Source organism: Myxine glutinosa, chromosome 3 (genome assembly GCF_964187855.1).
Source record: "Myxine glutinosa chromosome 3, kmMyxGlut1.1, whole genome shotgun sequence".
Taxonomy (NCBI): domain Eukaryota; kingdom Metazoa; phylum Chordata; class Myxini; order Myxiniformes; family Myxinidae; genus Myxine; species Myxine glutinosa.
Window position 1 is genome coordinate 102,814,175 of NC_136263.1, and position 18,637 is coordinate 102,832,811.

Below are 18,637 nucleotides of genomic sequence, written 5' to 3' on the forward strand. Positions count from 1 at the left end.
GTTGGGTGTGGGTTCCTCTCTCACCAGTCATGGCACCTCAGCAAAGGACTTCTGTGACTCACTGGGATTGACACAATCTGTCAATTTCCCGACCCGGATCTCAGCCAATGGAGTATCTTCTCTTCTAAACTTGGTTATGACAAACTTCCCTGCTAATGTCTGCTGCTCTTCTTCTGCTCCAATCGGTTCTTCTGATCATGTGCTTGTCAAAGTGGACATCTCTCTGGAAATTCTCAGAGAGCCTCCTCAGCGTCGACGAGTCTGGCATTTCACTCAGGCCGACTGGGACGGTCTTCAAGCAGCCATCAATCGTCTGGATTGGTCTCCCATCTCCACTGCCTCTGACATCAATTCTTCCTGGGAATTCTTCCAAAGCAAACTGCTCTCTCTCATGCACAGATTTATCCCATCTCGACTTCAGTTGTCTTACCCTTCCACCCGTCCATGGTACACTGAATCTTGTGGTGAGGCTGTTGCCCTGAAACAACTTGCCTTTGCCTCTTGGAAGGCTAATCCAACTGAAGGCAATCTCAGTTCCTTCCACCAAGCTCGGAACAAGTGTATGTCTCCCCTCAGGAGTGCCAGGAAGCACTATCTCTCCACACTGAAGAATGAACTCTCAAACCTGTCTCCTTCCTCCAAATCCTGGTGGCGTCTGGTAAAATCCGTTTCTGGTGTTTGTTCCCCCTCCATCCCTCCCTTACCTCAAATGGCCACACAGTTGACATCACACGTGACAAAGCCGAATGCCTCAACTCTGTGTTTGCCTCAAAATCTTTAGTCCCAAATCCATCTCTCTCTGTTCCCACCTTTCCCAGTCGAACCCAACTGCTCCTGGACTCTGTGTCCTTCTCTCCTGACAAGGTGGAGGAGTTTTTGTCGAACCTCGACTCTGATTCTGCCACTGGACCAGACGGCATCAGCCCACGGGTCCTAAAATCCTGCTCTGCCGCTCTATCTCAAACTCTCTCTCTTCTTTTCACCCTCTCTTTTGCTCAAGGTCATCTGACAGCATCCTGGAAATCAGCAAACATTACTGCTTTACACAAAAAAGGTGCAAAAACAGATCCTTGCAACTACAGACCAATCAGCCTGCTCCCAATTATCAGCAAAGTCATGGAATCCATCATCATCAGTCACCTGAGCTCCTCACCACATACAAGGCTTTCATCCGCAGCTCAATGGAATACTGCTCTCCCCTCTGGGCTGGTGCTCCTGCCTCACACCTAGCTCATCTTCACGCTGTTGAAACCAAAGCGTTCAGAATCATTGGAATCTCCCGTGATGAAGCTACCTCCGAGGGCCTTTCACTTACTCACTGCAGGCAGGTTGGTGGTCTTTCTGTCTTCTACCGACTCTTCTCCGGCCTTGCTCCTCCAGCTCTCTCTGGGCTCTGTCCCCCAAATATTCCTAAAGGTCGCACAAGATCTGCCTGCAACCCTCTTATGGTTAAACTGCCAAAATCCAGACTCTCTGCTCACCTTCACTCTTTCATTCCTCTTTTCTCCCACCTCTGAAAGAAACTCCCCCACTCCCTTCAATCCCACTCCACCCTCCAGGTCTTTAAAACAGCTGTTCACCACCATCTCTTATCTTCCCCCATCCAAAACCTTGATCTTTTCTACCCCCGCTAATTTCACCCCAAATCCTCTTTTTTGAAATACCAACTTCTTTCCTGGAAGTCCTTGGTGTCCTTGTGTTTATACTTCTCCCACCCCCCCCCCCTTCCCATGCCTGCAGTGAGTGAGTGAGTGAGCAGTGAGATCATTGATGAAGACCAGAAAAAGCACGGGGCCCAGAACACTGCCTTGGGGAACTCCAGCCTGAACAGGAAGAGGAGATGAGAGAAACCCATTCAGGGCCACACGTTGACGACGACTAGAGAGGAAGTCCGCCAGCCATGCGTGGAGATTTCCATGGATACCAAAGGAGGAGAGTTTGGTGAGCAGAGCGGGGTGCCAGACCGTGTCGAAGGCACGTGATATGTCGAGGGAGACAGCTCTAATTTCCTATGGAATGATGGATTCCATAGGTCATTAGGAGTGTTCATGCCAAATTTGGTGATTTTGTCCACCTTGTAACGGTAATTTTGCTAAGCCACCCTACTAGAGGCTCAGGTCTATCATACCGGAGGAGGAAGTAACCCGGGAGAGATGCTAAGGAATCAGAGACATCATGAAGGAGGAAAGTTTCTGTTAAGCAGGTCACGTCTGGTTTGTCAGAAGCAATCTGTATGGAGAGATCAGTTAAGTTTGAACGAAGGACCTGGATGTTTGAGGTCCATACCGTTAATGAAGAGGAAGGGGGGGGGGCATCGGATACAGAACAGGGGGGGGGGGGGGAGTGGTCGGGTAAGATGTGGAAGAGGAGGAAGAGGTAGGGAGAGCTGTTGGAGGTGTGTCAGATTTCAGAATAGCTCGGAGAAAGGGAAGGATGGGGCAGACAAAAGGTTTGATGGTGATTGGGTGAGGCACAGTGAGGTGTTATTTGAGGAGGGGAAGAGCGAGTCAGAAGGTTGGGGGAGATGGAGGTGAGAGTTGGAAAGGGGAAGAAGCGGGGAGGACGCTTTGAGGAGGAGGGGTGAGAGGGGGGAAATGGAGAAGAAATGAGGGTGGGGAGATTTGAAGGGGAGGAGCGAGGGGGGAGTTTATGAGGGGAGGGGTTAGGGGGGAGTTTAGGAGGGAAGGGGCAAGGGGGGAGATTTGAAAGGGATGGGTGATGGGGAGGATTTGGAGGGGAGGGGCAAGGGGGAAGATTTGAAAGGGATGGGAGATGGGGGAGATTTGGAGGAGAGGGGTGAGTCTTTGAGGGGAGGGGCGAGGGGGAGTCTTGGAGGGGAAGGGTGTGGGGGAAGATTTGGAGGGGAGGGGTGATGGGGAAGTTTTGGAGGGGAGGGGTGATGGGGAGGGGTGATGGGGAGGATTTGGAGGAGAGGGGTGATGGGGAGGATTTGGAGGGGAGGGGTGAGATTGGATTTTAGAAAGTGTACGATTTATGGAAAACGAACATTTATTGCAAAATGGGTTTCTTGTGACCTTCGAGTCAAAAATACGTTTGAGGACGCTGGAGGGAGGGTGGAGAGCAGGAGAGTTTAGGGAATGTATGAAAGAGGCACTGTAAGAGATGGAATTTTTTTTTGGAATGAATAGATTTGGTGAGCAAGTCGAAAGCAACCTTTTAAAGAAGAAGAAGAAAAAGGTGTTACAATACACGACAGAATACAGAACTCCAGGGGAAAGTGTAAACATTTTAAAGTTTAACAGTGAAAACTATCTGGGGAAATGTGGGTGAAACACGAAGAACGAACGAACGAATAAGAACTAATAAGAACAGAGAAGGAAATATTTTTTTTTGTTTTTGAGTTGAGATTTTAAACAACGACGTATGGGGTGAAAAGACTGGGAAAAAAAACAGAGAACGAAAGTAGTTGGAGCACAATAGGTTCCTCCAAGATCCTCTCTCACAATGTTCCAATCATTTGCACCTGAGCTGGTGCACCTGATTCTAATTTTAGGTATTTGAAGTAGTGATAAATGTAGGGGTGTACTTACTTTTTCCACATGCAAAATTTGCATTTATGTTTTTTAAAATTATACAATGGACTACAAAATGTAAATGTTTCATGATATTTGTTATATTATATCACCTTTATCTATCAATATTGTTGAAATGAAGATCAAATAGCTGTATGTTGAAATATGTTGAAAAAGTCAAAACTTTACATGGGATGTACTTACTTTTTCACGTGACTGTGTATATATATTGTAATGAAATTGTGTCTAAGATGAACCTAGGTGTTATGCTGTTCCCGACCACTGAGAGGCTCCTGTAAGAACTCGGACGAACATCGCTCCGACACATTCCTGTGACATTTATTCTGTGTGGTAGTGTATACTCGAATGGTGTGTATTTTTAGATGTTCCAGGCTTGCTTGCACTAATTGCTAATTCATTGTTTAAACTTGCATGATTACGGAATACTGATAAAGCTTGTTGATTTCTTACAGGTGTTGCCAAAGATCGAAACTGAATTAAACCTACTATTGGGACAATGTTGTTGACCTTGCTTTTTACAACAATTAATTCTGTTTCCTCTCTTCGTCCTGAACGAGAACGACATGGCTCATAAGCTGATCCAAGTTCCAGTTTTCAGCGCAGACCCCCAGGCGACGGACGCGGCCACGCAACTGATACATTGGCTGAAGCTCCTGACTAATCATACAAATTCGCAGGAGGGAATCACCGCGGACACGAAGCTTGCAGCGCTGCAATCCAAGGTGAATCATACTGTGTACATGTCCATTACACAGTGCGCGACGTACGATACTGCTGTGGCCGAGCTGCGACATTTACATTAAAACGCGAAGTGTGGTCTACAACAGACATTTGCTTGCGTCTCGTCGATAACAGCCCACGGAGACCATATACCAATTCGCTCAAGACCTCCGACGACTACTGAAGGACTGTACCCCTGAGGTACGCACCCATGAACAAGTCTGTGATGACCTTGCCCGCGAAGCTTTTGTCTCAGGTATAAGATCGCCGGTCGTCAGACAAAGACTACTTGAAGAACCCGACCTGACCCGAGAAGCAGCCCTTCGGTTATCTCATGTGTACACCCAAGCGCGGGCACAAGCCGACGCGTATGAACGCCCATACGTCACTGCGGGGATAACCCGACACACGACCGGAGAGAGCTACCGCCGAGCTCGAGGATGCTGCACCTCTGCCGGAATCGGAGACAATGGACACTCTCGAGGACCCCGACCCGAGTTTGACGGTGGCTGCTGCTGCTGGACCCAAGCCAGGAAGTAATGCTAAGTGCTATTTCTGCGGGAACCGGAACCATCTCAGGTCAGTTTGTCCGGCTAAGGAAGCGAAGTGTCATTTGTGTACAAAGACGGGTCACTTTGCAAAAGTTTGTCGAGTGTCGCAGGGCCGGCGAGCTCGCTCGACGCTGAATGTGCTTATCTCCGCGCCCACGGTACGAACGGCGCCCGGCGTGCCTCGCCCGACCTTGATTGGAATCGCCCCTCTCCGTGGGCCCCGAGCTGAGAGCTCGACCTTGATGAGACTCGCCACGCCGACTAAACAAGTGGCGCAATCACTTCAGTACACGGCACGACCGTCGACAGGAATTCTTTCGACACCCAGCCAACTTCCAGGATCGGCCCCCCGATCGGCGAACGCTGGCTTCAAAATTCTACGCGTGGCACGAGCGCCCTCCGGAGACTGGCCTACAAGCAACTTCAACGGCACGAAAGTCATTAGCTGGCATCGGATCCACACGCGAGGCTCGAAGGCCTCCTCTCGACGATTCAACATCTACAGGGCCACCTGGCTTGTCCCGCGCTATTATCCCACTCATGATTGAAGGAATTTTTGCAAATGCTTTAATTGACACGGGATCCACTGATAGTTATGTTGATTTTCGACTTGTTCAGAAGCATGCATGGCCGATTCTTGGGACAAAACGCAGAATCTTCATGGCTTCTCAAGGGCTATAGCTTAGCACTCGGGGAGAATGTCGACTGAAGCTTGTAATTAAGGGTCGAATGTTTCCGGATGTGCATTTAATGGTCTTACCAGCATTATGTGCAGAAGGCGCCGTTACCTGTGCGACACGGGAGCGCAGGTGAGTGCCGTTCCCGCCGGCACGTCAGACAAGCACGCCGCGGGCGGGGGCCCCGCGCTGCTTGCCGCGAACGGGACGCCCATCCGTACGTACGGAAAACGCTGCCTCTCTCTGCGGTTCGGAGGGCAGGTTTTCCGATGGACGTTCGTCACCGCCAACGTGCCCATGGCACTGCTTGGCGCGGACTTCATGTGCGCTAATGGGCTCCTGGTCGACGTAAAGCGCAGACGTCTTGTCCAGGCCGAGACGTTCAGCTCGCTCGCTTGTGCGCTGCCCAGCTCGTCGAGCAGCTCAACGAGCGGCTTGCCAAGCGGCTTGCCGAACGGTTCGGTTCCGGCCACGTTGGTCTGTAACGCTTCCGGCAGCGGACGCATTCACCCGCCTCCTCGCCGGCTTCCCGGCCCTCACGCGGCCCACCTTCTCGGTGGGGGCCGTCAAGCACGGGGTGGCCCATCACATCCCCACCGTCGGGCCACCGGTCTACGCCCGGGCACGCCGCCTCGAGCCGACGAAGCTGGCGGTGGCAAAAGCGTAATTCGCTACCCTGGAGCGACTCGGCATCGTTCGGCGCTCAGAGAGCGCTTGGGCGTCGCCGCTGCACATCGTGCCGAAGCCTGGCGGGGGATGGTGACCGTGCGGGGACTATCGCCGTCTCAATGACGCCACGACTCCCGACCGCTACCCGGTCCCCCACATTCAGGACTTTTCCGCCCGTTTGGCGGGCATGTCCTTCTTCTCGAAGGTGGCCCTCATACGCGGCTACCATCAGGTCCCCGTCAGGCCGGAGGACGTCCCGAAGACGGCGGTCATCACGCCATTCGGACTCTTCGAGTTCCTGCGGATGCCCTTCGGTCTGAAGAATGCGGCTCAGGTCTTCCAGCGACTGATGGACAGCGTCCTGCGCGACTTGGATTTTGTCTACGTCTACCTGGACGATATCCTCGTCGCCAGCGCGTCCCGCGAAGAGCACCTACGCCACCTCCGCACGCTCTTCGAACGCCTGGGCCAGCATGGCCTGATTGTGAACCCCGCAAAGTGCCGGTTCGGCGCCGCCATAATCGATTTTCTGGGGCACCGTGTCACCAGGCACGGAGCCGTCCCCCTGCCGGCCAAGGTGGAGGCGGTGAAGGGGTTTCCGCGCCCCCGCACGATCAGAGGGCTGCAGGAGTTCCTGGGCATGGTGAACTTTTACCATCCGTTCCTGCCCTGTATCGCCCAGCTCCTGCGCCCCCTGCACGAAGCTCTCCGAGGTAAGCCGGGCAAAGGCGACGTTACCTGGACCGAGCAGATGGACACGGCGTTCACGGGCGCGAAGCTCGCCTTGGCTAACGCCACCATGCTCGCGCACCCGGCGCCCGATGCACCGATCGCCCTCACCACCGACGCCTCGGACTACGCGGTGGGCGCGGTGCACGAGCAATGGGTGCGTGGAGCCTGGCAACCGCTGGCGTTCTTTAGCCGGCAGCTTCGCCCGCCCGAACGCCGTTACAGTACCTTCGACCGCGAGTTGCTCGGGCATCACTTGGCGGTCAGGCACTTCCGCCATCTGCTCGAGGGCCGTGCGTTCACGGCCTTCATCGACCACAAGCCGCTGATCTTCGCGATGGGCAAGGTCACCGAGCCGTGGTCGGCCCGGCAGCAGCGTCACCTCTCGGCCGTGTCCGAGTACACGACGGACATCCGGCACGTCGCGGGGAAGGACAACCCGGTGGCGGATTGCCTTTCCCGGGCCGTCGCCCACGCAGTCCACCTCGGCATCGACTATGCCCGGATGGCAGCAGACCAGGCCGCTGACCCCGACGTCCAGGCCTTGCGGACTGCCGTCACGGGCCTCCGTGTCACCGAGGTGCCGTTCGACGGCGCAGGCGCGGCCCTCTTGTGCGACGTCTCCCTCGGGCGTCCTCGCCCCATCGTGCCCGCGGGCTGGCAGCGCCAGGTGTTTGACGCCATCCATGGCCTGTCCCACCCGGGCGCGAGGGCCTCCCAAAGGTTGATCGCCGACAAGTTCGTCTGGCATGGCCTCCGGAAGGCCGTCCGCGGCTGGGCCAGGACGTGCCTCGCGTGCCAAGGTGCACCGGCACACCCAGGCCCCGTTGGCCCCGTTCACGGTGCCGGAACGCCGGTTTGACCACGTCCACGTGGACCTGGTGGGACCTCTGCCCCCCTCGCGGGGTTTCACCCACGTCCTCACCATGGTGGACCGCACCACCCGGTGGCCGGAGGCCGTGCCCTTGGCGTCGACGACGGCGGCGGATGTCGCGCAGGCTTTCATCGCCACCTGGGTCGCCCGGTTCGGCGCCCCCTCAGACATCTCGTCCGACCGCGGCCCCGAGTTCACCTCGGAGCTCTGGGGGGCGGTCGCGCAGGGGCTCGGGGTCCGGCTGCACCGAACCACGGCCTACCACCCCCAGGCTAACGGCCTGTGTGAGCGATTTCACCGCTCATTGAAGGCCGCGCTCCGGGCCACACTCCGCGACGGCGGCTGGGTCGACAGGCTCCCTGGGTCCTGCTGGGCCTCCGGACGGCGCCCAAGGAGGACCTGCGCGCATCCGCGGCGGAGTTGGTCTTCGGGCAACCGCTGCGGGTGCCAGGCGAGTTCCTCCCCGACTCCACGGCACCATGGTCCGCGGCGCAGCAGCGCTCCGCGCTGCAGGAGACCGCCCAGAGGTTCGCCCCGGTGCCAACGGCATGCCACGGGCACCCACCGACGCACGTCGCCCCGGAGCTTCGCACGGCGGAGTACGTCTTTGTCCGCCACGATGCCCACCGGACACCACTGCGGCCCCCGTACGACGGGCCTTTCCGCGTGCTGGAGACCGGGGCGAAGCACTTCACCCTGGACATCGGCGGTACTCCTGACCGCGTTTCTGTAGACCGACTCAAGCCGGCCCACCTCGACGTGGACCATCCACCGCCAGTGGCCCGACCCCCGCGTCGGGGCCGCCCCCCTGCGGGCGGACCCCCGGCACCGCCCAGCCCCGCCGCCCCCCCGGTCCTGCAGCCGGAGGCATCCCAGATGGCATCCCTGCATCCCAGACGCCGCCAGTCACCAGGGGGCGCTTCGGCCGGGTCATCCGTTTGCCCCGCAAACTGACCCTTCAGGTGCGCGGGGATTCTGGGGGGGCGCGTGTGGCGGACACGAAAGCACTGACGTGGTGACATCACCCCACACACCAAGTGGGGATGGGCCACGCCAGGGAGAGAGGCGTGGCCTCATGATATACGCGGGGCGCGCAGCCCTGAGCAGCTTAGTGCTGCAGTTTGAGTACTTTGAATAAAGACTCTTTTATGAACCGCGTTGTCCGCTTGCTCTTTGCGTAAGCATTAGCGCGCGCAGCATCGCGCTTTAACGTCAAATAAAAAATAAAAAAAATTGTCAGATTTTTCCTTTAAAAAAAATAAATAATAATAATTTGATTTTTACTTTAACGAAGTTGAAGCCTCTCAGCTGAAAATGAAAATATACGGCTTCAGACTCAATACCATTATTGGCCACGTATTTGTTCGAAATCAAGGGCAATCTCCACAGTCATGTTCTGCAGACACCTCCACAGTCCGTTTTCACAAAGTGATGCAACTTTTTATAAAGCATCAAAAACGTAGAGCTGCTGCTGCATTTGTAGGACATCACCACATACCAAAGTTATCACAAGCTGTTTTATACTCTTTTGGGGGCAGAACAAAAACTTGAGGGTTGTGTTGACAGCCTGAAGAGTTGCTGATGTATAAAAAGAAATAGAACGGGCAGCACACCTGTTTAAAAAGTTGCAACTGCGTAGCCTCTCCCAAGAATGGTCGAAGTGCATGTGGTGGGCGTAACAAGAATGCCTCTTCATTGAAAGTTATTGGTTCACCCTGAATTGAAACAAACAAGTGAACAGCATATTTGCAGAAAAGCAAGGGGCAAGTAAAATAAATAAATCACAGGAAATAAATATATTTGGAACAAAGCGAGACCGTACCGGGTTGAAGACCAAACCATCTCGGTAGCTCCCAAAAAGAGAAACTTGAACTTGGAGAAAGACTCGGGAAACAGCTTCCCCTTCTTCATCACAAGCACGACGTAGTCTTGTGCGCAGCATGGACTCCTGCAGCAAGGGGGTAGGGTTCAACCCTACAGTGCTGGGAGGTTGTAGGGGAGAGGGGTGGTGGGGCTTCAACCCTACAGTGGGGCAGTATAGTTGAAACTCATAGCGATGTTAACAAAAGATGCCTTTTCACTGAAAGAGTTTAAGGGCCCTGAAAACAATGGCCACAACTCAATGTCGAAGACAGTAATTTCAGCATCCAATTTCAGGGAAAAAAAATTCAAATTAAAAGTGTTATCCTGAATTTCATGTTCTAAAAATATAATCTGAAAACAAAGGTAAGGAATCCAGATTTTTCAATGCACCCCTTTTTGTTCTACACATGTGCATTTGCTCCATCTGTGCGGAACAGTTTAATGCTCGCAGCATACAAATCTTTTAAAATGGTATTCAAGCCACCATCAGACCACTTCAAGACCTCTGCTTTCACAATCCCTGAGGAAACTTATATTCCAAGTGTTCGAAGAAGTTGATGGCAAATCTAGACTATAAAGGTGGGATGTGTTTTGGGAAACCACATGGTGCATCAATTCCACATTTCAGGTGTGTATCAACAATGGTTGAGACACTACCCATACAGACAATTACTCAAAATAAACTGTTATGGGTAATGGTTGGGGGAACCACAAGACCTTGTTGAGCATGAGACCCAAGGTGTATGCACGTGAAACTCGCAAACCATTTGACAGAGACCAACTGAGATTTACAAATGAGATGTACAGTTTGTCGATATATCCATCGCACACAGAAGTATCTGAGCTGTGAAAAAAAGAAAACTAGACAAATATCATTAATTGATGATGGAATATGCTCATGCCCAACTGAGTGCTGTGGCTCTTATGAAAACAGTGTGGGACAGTACAATTTTGGCAGCAAGTGTCGCAAACTGAACAATGAATGTGGCAGAACTATTATTGGATACAAGTGTAGAAACCTTGTATCAATCACACCTGGAATTTAATACCAATTAGATCCCATGGGGATGGGAAGATGGTCCAAAAAGTTATATGATCAGTTACTAATCTGTCACTGTCAGGTTAGCATAAAACTTTAGACTGACAAGGATGCATAAGCCGATGAAGCCCAAACATGGCAGAGCACACGATTATATGTAAACTGGCATCAAGGCTTCAACACACTGATGAAACAAATCAATGCATACATGTGGTAAGGGTAAAACCATGGACAATAAGGTAAATTTAAATAATTTCACTTTGGTTTCAAATTGCTAGAACAAAAGGGAGGTTTAAACTTGAACTATTCAGGTACATGATTATGAAAGCATGTACACACAGTCCACATTTAGAGTTTTAAAATAAAAGTTAATTTATAAAAGAGCAAATTGGGATAGTTGACTCCCATCTTCAAACAATTACATGGTGATACTCATGAAAGATTGGTAATTTTTTTTTCTATAATGACAACTTTCCAAACGATGAATGTAGAGTGGGCTATTCATTTTCAAATAAACAGACGATGGGGCAGTTTTAAAGAAAAATTTGCACTTAATTTGTAGTTACATTATTTTTAAAATAGCTACAACAGTCTAAGAAACCAACAACAACAAAAAAATTTTTTACCATAGCGTGTGCACCAAATTATACATGCAAGAGGCACATGGAAGAGTGAGCGGCCAAAGAGTTAAAAAGGCAATATAGCGATAGTGACCCACATTTTGATGCTAGCAATGGAATAGCAAAGTCCAAAGAATGTATATTACTACAACAAAAAAAAACAACTACAAAGTAGAAGTAAATGTATAGAATTATAAGAATTATAAAGTATAAACCAGGTCAGCTAAACAAACCACAATGAGCCAAATGCCAAAACGTGATGCATTCAAAAACTTCTGACAACTACGTACTCTTTGGCACCATACAACAGCAGTCTTTTTGCTTCTAAACCTTAGGTATCATAAATCTGACTTTCTTGTTTCAGGATTCTGGCTGCTTCATAGAATTATAGAGCTTAAAAAGAGCATCAAGGTGTCAAAATATATAAATTGAAGGTGCCAGCACCAAAGACATTCACAAACAAGTACATATCAAAATTTTGCCCTCGTATTTCCTTTGCCAAATCAAAGGCAAATTTTACACGTGGACACGAGTCCCTTAAAGATCATTCCAGGCTAGGACGGCCGGACCATTGCCAAGGTTGAGGTATTAAACTTGAAGGATTGGCACGATAAGGTGACCAACAAATCCACGAAACATGACATTTCTCAAGGCGGCATTTTCAGGATTATTCACAAATACTTCAATGTACAGTATTCTAAAGTCTCAGCAATATGAGTCACTCTAAACCTCAGCTTTCACAATCAACAGCAACAGCTGGCATCATGCCACGAACTTGCCAAACTGCTCAAGAGATTTAGCAGATTGCATCACTCATATGGCAACTGTTGATGAAACATGGTGTTCATAAAAAACAAATTGGAATCCATGCAATGGAAGCAAATGTAATCGATAAAAAGTAAAAAAAAGAAAAGAAATTTCACAACCAACTTCCAACTGGCAAGATCACGATCTTAATTTTTTGGACAAGCCAAAGCAATACTGCTGATATAAATGATCATTCGTACAATGAAAAATATGAAAATGCATCCAATTTATCAAAATTAACTGCTATATTTATTATTACCAGTATAAATTTACAATTCAAAAAGACAAAGTATGACAATTGGTTGAGTCAATACTCAAATTGGACATGGATTCTTTATGCCCAAAGTGTTGATTCACATTATATTTAAGGATTAAAATAAATAATTCTCATCAGGAAGAGCATCTTACCACTTTACAAAAAATGAAAAAACTGGTACACATTTTTATTTACAAGGTAAACTGCAGTTGGAAAACAAATCGCAGAAGTGTAAAAATGCATCCATTAAAACCGATATTAGATGTATTGGCTCACGTACATTAATTTGGGAGAATCGATTTAATGAATACTTTCTGGCTCTTGTTTACCAATGTCAATGTCAATTTTATATTTCAGTGAAAAGGCATAGTGAAGTAGATAATATAACAGACAAAGGAGGTGCTCGAATCGAATGGGCAGCAAAATGTCGCCGTGGACACCAAAAGCCTGTTTATACTGCCAGTTAGCATCACAGTGTTCTTAGGAGACCAAACACGCCGGGGCATTCACATTTACTAAGCCTCCGACATCCAATGTTCAGAATGCGCCGACAGGGACCAAAAATAAACAGCCAAGTCCAACTTTGGGCATCATTTTGATGCCCAAAGTCTGGCTGGACTCCTCTTGGAGGCCATCTACTTGTATAATCTGGATTTTTTTTTTTTAAGTTGAATTTCAAACCTGTTCTCAAACTGGCTAATTAATCTCTGACAAACAGTTTGACTTCTGATATGGCTATGTCATACCTTCTGAAACAGTCGATAGATGTGCTGAATCACAAGATGTTACACTCATCACACTGGATATCCCTGAGCATATAACACTATCTAGGATTCGGTCTTCATTTCTATGTTGTGTTACTTCAATATGTAAGGGCCGCCTGCTCAATGTTTGCTCGATTTCCTCAGCGAGCCGAAACCAGACGGCCCTTGATGGTGCCTTTCAAGCTGGGGTTCAATAAAGCAGCATCTTTGGCCATACATTATTCTTCATCCATACCAATTGTCAGATTTTTCCTTAATTAAAAAAAAATAAATTTTGATGCCATTCTGTGCAGAATGGTACGTTACTTGTGCAAAGTAAGCTGCTATGGAATCCTTCATCAGACCTGGACAATAACGGGATGCTGGTCATCTACTTGGAACACGACGGTCAACAGCAGCAAGTAACATGCTCTAATGCAGTCTCTCCACAAAGACTAACATTCAATAGCTAATCCACTTATCTTGACAGTCACTTAAAGGTGAGCAGTCCTTAGAACCCCTTTACCTCACTATCTGCCTCAACCATTCATGTAAGGATGATATCTCCAAACTCGCATCAAAGGGTAGTTGCTGTCTGGGTATTTTATGTAACATTAAGGCTTTCCTGAACCACACAGCTCATTGCAGTGGTCAAGGCTTTCATACGGATTCTCCATGGAGCATAGCTCTCCAGTTTGGCCTCAAGCTCCTGCTGCTTACCTTGCTCCGATTAAGGTGGTTAAAAAAAAAAATCAGGGCCTTCCAAACCAATGAAATCTCAACACAAGAAAGAGGTAGGGCCCAGGGACTGACTCTGCAACCGGCAGGAAGTTGGTGGACACTTTCACACAAGTTTATCTGGCCTTTATCCTCCTACTCTCCCCCAACCTCTATCACCCTCCACCACTCCCAGATCACACGTTACTCAAACACTCATCTACTTACCTTCCGAGAGTCGAAGCTGCTTTCCCACCTGCAGTCACTAATCACCTTATTCTCCCGGTTATTAAAATGGTTTCCTGTGTCTGTAATCACGGCTTCCTCACTTCAGTCTGTCATATGCCCTGCCCACCCATGCATCATCTCTACATGCTGATTCTCGACCAGTCTGTTCCTTTCTGGCCATTGTTACTCATTTTTGTTTTATACATCCTTTCCACCTTGTGCACATCCACGATTCCCTCCCCTAGTCTTTAAACTGCCTAGTAGTCTGTAAATGAGCCTATAATAAAATAATAATCAAACCTCATGCACATTTTCCCTACAACCTTATCCATTTTGGAAATAATCAAATAGAACTGACTCAAATAGAAGCATGCTGTCCAGTTTGGTTATTAGAAAGTCTGGTTTGGTCAGTTCAGATGCTAATGGGCAGTATCAACTTGCCTTTGGATGTGCAAAAGTCTACATCACCAGCCTTGGTAGTAGTATTGAGAGAAGCATACAATGTGAGAAGGAATTATACTGTTGTCGACTCCATCTCCCTCAAATGTGTTTTCATCAATGTGGTACACGAGCACACCCTCCAGGCCTGTGGCTTTCTTCACACCCTGGATGAAGACATGGCCATAAACGTTTCTTGCTTTTGGTACATGCGCATCTGCGAAGGTTTTTTGTTTTTTTGCAGATTATATTTTAACATTATGTAAGTCACCAAAATAAAATTTTCACTCAGTATAATTAAATAACTAGTCAATATTTAATTGCAGAGAAAAGCATTTTCTGATTATGCAGATGTAACAAACCACAATTATTAAGCCATTTAAATGGAAACAAAGTGGTGCGTGTGTGTTCCTAGGATACGGCAGCATGCAATAAACTGTTCTCGGTGACAGTTAGAACATTTGAAATACAAATACAGAGGTAGGTGGTGTGGTCATGCTGGCTGGCAGATATGGTTTATTCAAGGTATGATGTGCATGAATTAATGATATTATCATATTATGGAGTGTGTAAGGAAAGTTATAAATACTAGGGCATGCCCGTACTATATCTATATCTAAAATTATATCCCCCCCCTCTATTTACATGAAATGGTTTGGTCCAAAGCGAACGGCTTGCGAGTACGGTGACAATCCCCCCCCTCTATTTACATGAAATGGTTTGGTCCATTCGCAAAGCCAAAGCGAACGGCAGTTACGAATCGCAGTTACGATGAATCGCAAAGTAGTTTTAATTAGTTTTAAAACATAGTTTAACGCCAACATAGTTTGCCAACGTGAAATAAATGAATACGCTCTCAAATGTGCCGTCCGAGGCAGAGTCTGTTCGGCACACGTGATAGCTCGCTGCTCTCTGATTGGTTGAATCGTTTTTTGGACATAGCTCGGTAACTACTTGTCCGATTAATATGAAACCTTGAAAAGGCACATCCTCGGGTCCCCAGCAATATACCTGGCAAGTTTCAAGTATATCAGACCGGTAGTTGTCGAGAAACAGCGGTCGCATACACACACACACACAGACAGAGATTAGTGGAATTATAGATAGATATGATAATACATTAAATCCTATAGCGAGTAAAGTTGGAATAAATGATGTTGCATTGATGAGTTGACCGACTGCCTGGATGCAACTGAGGTTGTGGATCTACTGATGTACCATCTATTGATGTGGATCCATGATCGAGGTTGTGGATCCGCCGTTTGGGGAGGTCCTGGCCTGAAAGGATCGAAACCTCGAGGAATAACGGCGCCCAGCTGATGATCCGTGCAGTCAGGGAACTAGTCAATTGCTTACAGGTTAAGGTTCTTGCTTTAAGCAAGGGAACTATGTTTTGAGGTTTACAATTTAAATAAAGTTGAATATAGGATGTTGTGAAATTAACATCATTTACAGCAATCCTTTAAATTATTTATATTTAAGTTTAGGAACAACCAATACTGTACAATTAATTACATGCATTTTTAAATAAGAATTGAATGAGACAAATAAGAATTGAAAATCATAAGAGACAGAATTGTGAGGAACAAAAAACAAAACAAAAAACAAGATGTATGTGTGTGTATGTATATGTGTGCGTGTGCATGTATGTCTGTGTGAATAAGAGAGAGACAAATGAAAAAACGAGGTGTCTGTGTGTGTGTTTGTGTTTCTCGAACAATCCATCCCACCGATTGGTTGGACAGCTGCCCCAACTCCACCCACAATTATAAGTTTGATGCGTATACAAGATGCTTCACAAAGGATATAATTAATTTACGATCATTTATTTACAAAATTAGGCTACTCAATCATTTGCTAAAAAATTACACGGATAGACAAACGACCGACCGTAATAAACCATGACCTGTCGGACATTCACTTCCTGTTTTGATCGCACTTTCCGTGAGGAGAGTTAATGGCATAAAGAGTGGAAGTGTGGCAATAATGGCCATAACATAAACACAAAGAGAGGAAGTGTACTGGATGAGGACTGGTGTGTCGTAGGAAAATAAACAAAAAAGTGAAGATGAAAGTGAAGTGAATAAGGAATGATAAATACATTTTAAATACAACTCACTTTCATAAGGCTGGAATGCACACCAATGATAAATGGCATGGGAGCCCTAGGTGAGGAAGAGGAAGATATACAAAAGTGAACATTATAAAGTAAATAACAAAATATAAAAGAAGCTGCGAGATGACCAGTTGAACAATAAAGAAAGGGAAGGCATGAGGGACTGAAGCATGAGAGCTACGAGGGGGAAGAAGCAGGAGGTAAAAATAATAATTATTTAACTAGAACTGAGCAGTGCTGTCATCTTCCAAGCAGTATAAATCTGCCGCAGACATGGAGCCACATTCGTATGTATTCTGGGAAAATCCATGCTACATGCGGTTAGCTACTTCCTTTGTGAAATGTCAGTGTTTTGTGATTAGGTAACTTATTCGACCAAAACCTTCAAACTCACACGAGAATACCATCCTAGGGTGGTGCATTTAACTGGTCTAGGTGGTCTGGCAAATTTAACGTGAATTTAACAAATCTGGCAAAAATAACTAGGTGGTCTGGCAAATTTAACGGCATTCAGTTCAGTAATTCTGGAAAAGATCGTTTTATGTTTGGGACAAGATCTAATAGCCACCAATACAGGGAAAAAAAAAAAGTCAAAATAAAATCTGTTGGTCACGTTTCAAGGGCAGGCCATAAACATGCACAGATAGGAACAGACAGTTGCAACAGTTTTTTCAAAATCGATTTCATAAAAATAGTGGAACTAGAGCAGTGGAGAACAATCATAAAAAACAGTTGAGCTGCCTGTTGACTTGGGAGCCTGAAAATAATAATACTGACCCACAAAACTCCAGTAGGTGTGCTGGCAATGCTGGGATGAAGACATGATGCCAGGAGAGTGGTGAGAGCAGTAACGGCAAAGCATGTACACATGCAGTCAGCTGGGGTGATGTAGAAGGAAAGGCAGCTATTAAGTTTTTTGTTTTTTTTTAACTATTGGAAATTCTTAGGAAAGCAACTGGCATAGCTTTTGCTCCAAGCCCACTTGATCTTGCTGAAATATTATTTTTTCATCCCCATAGTTGTCAAAACTCCCAATCTTCACACACACACACACACACACACACACACACACACACACACACACACACACACACACACACACACACACACACACACACACACACACACACACACACACACACACACACACACACACACACACACACACACACACACACACACGCTTCTTACAGCGGAAAGGTCATGAGAAGACAAGAGGAGGCGGTGTTCTCCAACCATGGAACCAAAGAGGCGTGATAGGGAAGCAGGTGGCACAGAGAGGCACAGCTGTGCCAGGTTTCTCTGGAGGTCAAGACAAAAGACAGAGGGAACATTAAGAACCAGAAAGAAACAGGTATAAAGTTCCATCCCCTAATCTTAAAAAGAAAATCCATCAAACACTCCAAATGCTGTGGTAACTGACAATCATAGCATAGAACTTTATTGGTAGCTGGAAAAATGGTATCAAAAGTCCTCATTTAACACTGCAGATCACCCTCCAGAGGATAGTACAGATCACCCTCCTGAACGGTGAAAGATAGGAGGAAACCTCTGAAACAAAAAATGTCGGGACTGGCCCCGGGAAGGTTATAGGCTAGGTGGCGAGGCCGGGCGAGGCCGCTTCGGCCGGGGTGGGCCCATTTCACAATTAAAAGCTGAGCTGAATTATAGTAGTCAATCTTCTACGGCCACGAATAAAAGCTGAATTATAGTAGTAAATTTATTCAAAATGAACCCGGGCAACGCCGGGTGCTTTCGGCTAGTTAATTATAATTACATCCCTGCAATGGCTCATCATTTGTGAAAATCGCAGGGATTAATTAAACTCCATGGCAGAGCACAAACTGTGTACATACAGTAAGAGACAGAAGATAACACAAGAAATGAATAGAGTACAATTAGTCCACACCATAAATCAGAACCATGCTCATTCGCCAATATCACAACATGCACAATCATAACGACTGAAAGAGTACCCACTCTACAGGCGATCTTGTTCAAAGCGTACAAAGGTTGTTGTGACACATGCCTTTATT

General features: G+C 47.5%; 1 protein-coding gene across 4 annotated transcripts in view; it reads right to left on the reverse strand.

Moving 5' to 3' along the window:
* The window catches only part of LOC137423307 (DENN domain-containing protein 1B), a 92,960-nt gene that overhangs the window by 33,336 nt on the left and 40,987 nt on the right, over window positions 1–18,637 (reverse strand). For all 4 annotated transcript variants that reach the window (XM_068110320.2, XM_078774356.1, XM_078774358.1 and 1 more), the window contains 6 exons: window positions 17,793–17,903; window positions 17,379–17,479; window positions 16,605–16,650; window positions 14,548–14,652; window positions 9,597–9,722; window positions 9,388–9,489 (listed from right to left, as the gene is read on the reverse strand). In XM_068110320.2, the coding sequence (XP_067966421.2) occupies window positions 9,388–9,489; window positions 9,597–9,722; window positions 14,548–14,652; window positions 16,605–16,650; window positions 17,379–17,479; window positions 17,793–17,903 (591 nt within the window). The remainder of the gene's footprint in view (window positions 1–9,387; window positions 9,490–9,596; window positions 9,723–14,547; window positions 14,653–16,604; window positions 16,651–17,378; window positions 17,480–17,792; window positions 17,904–18,637) is intronic.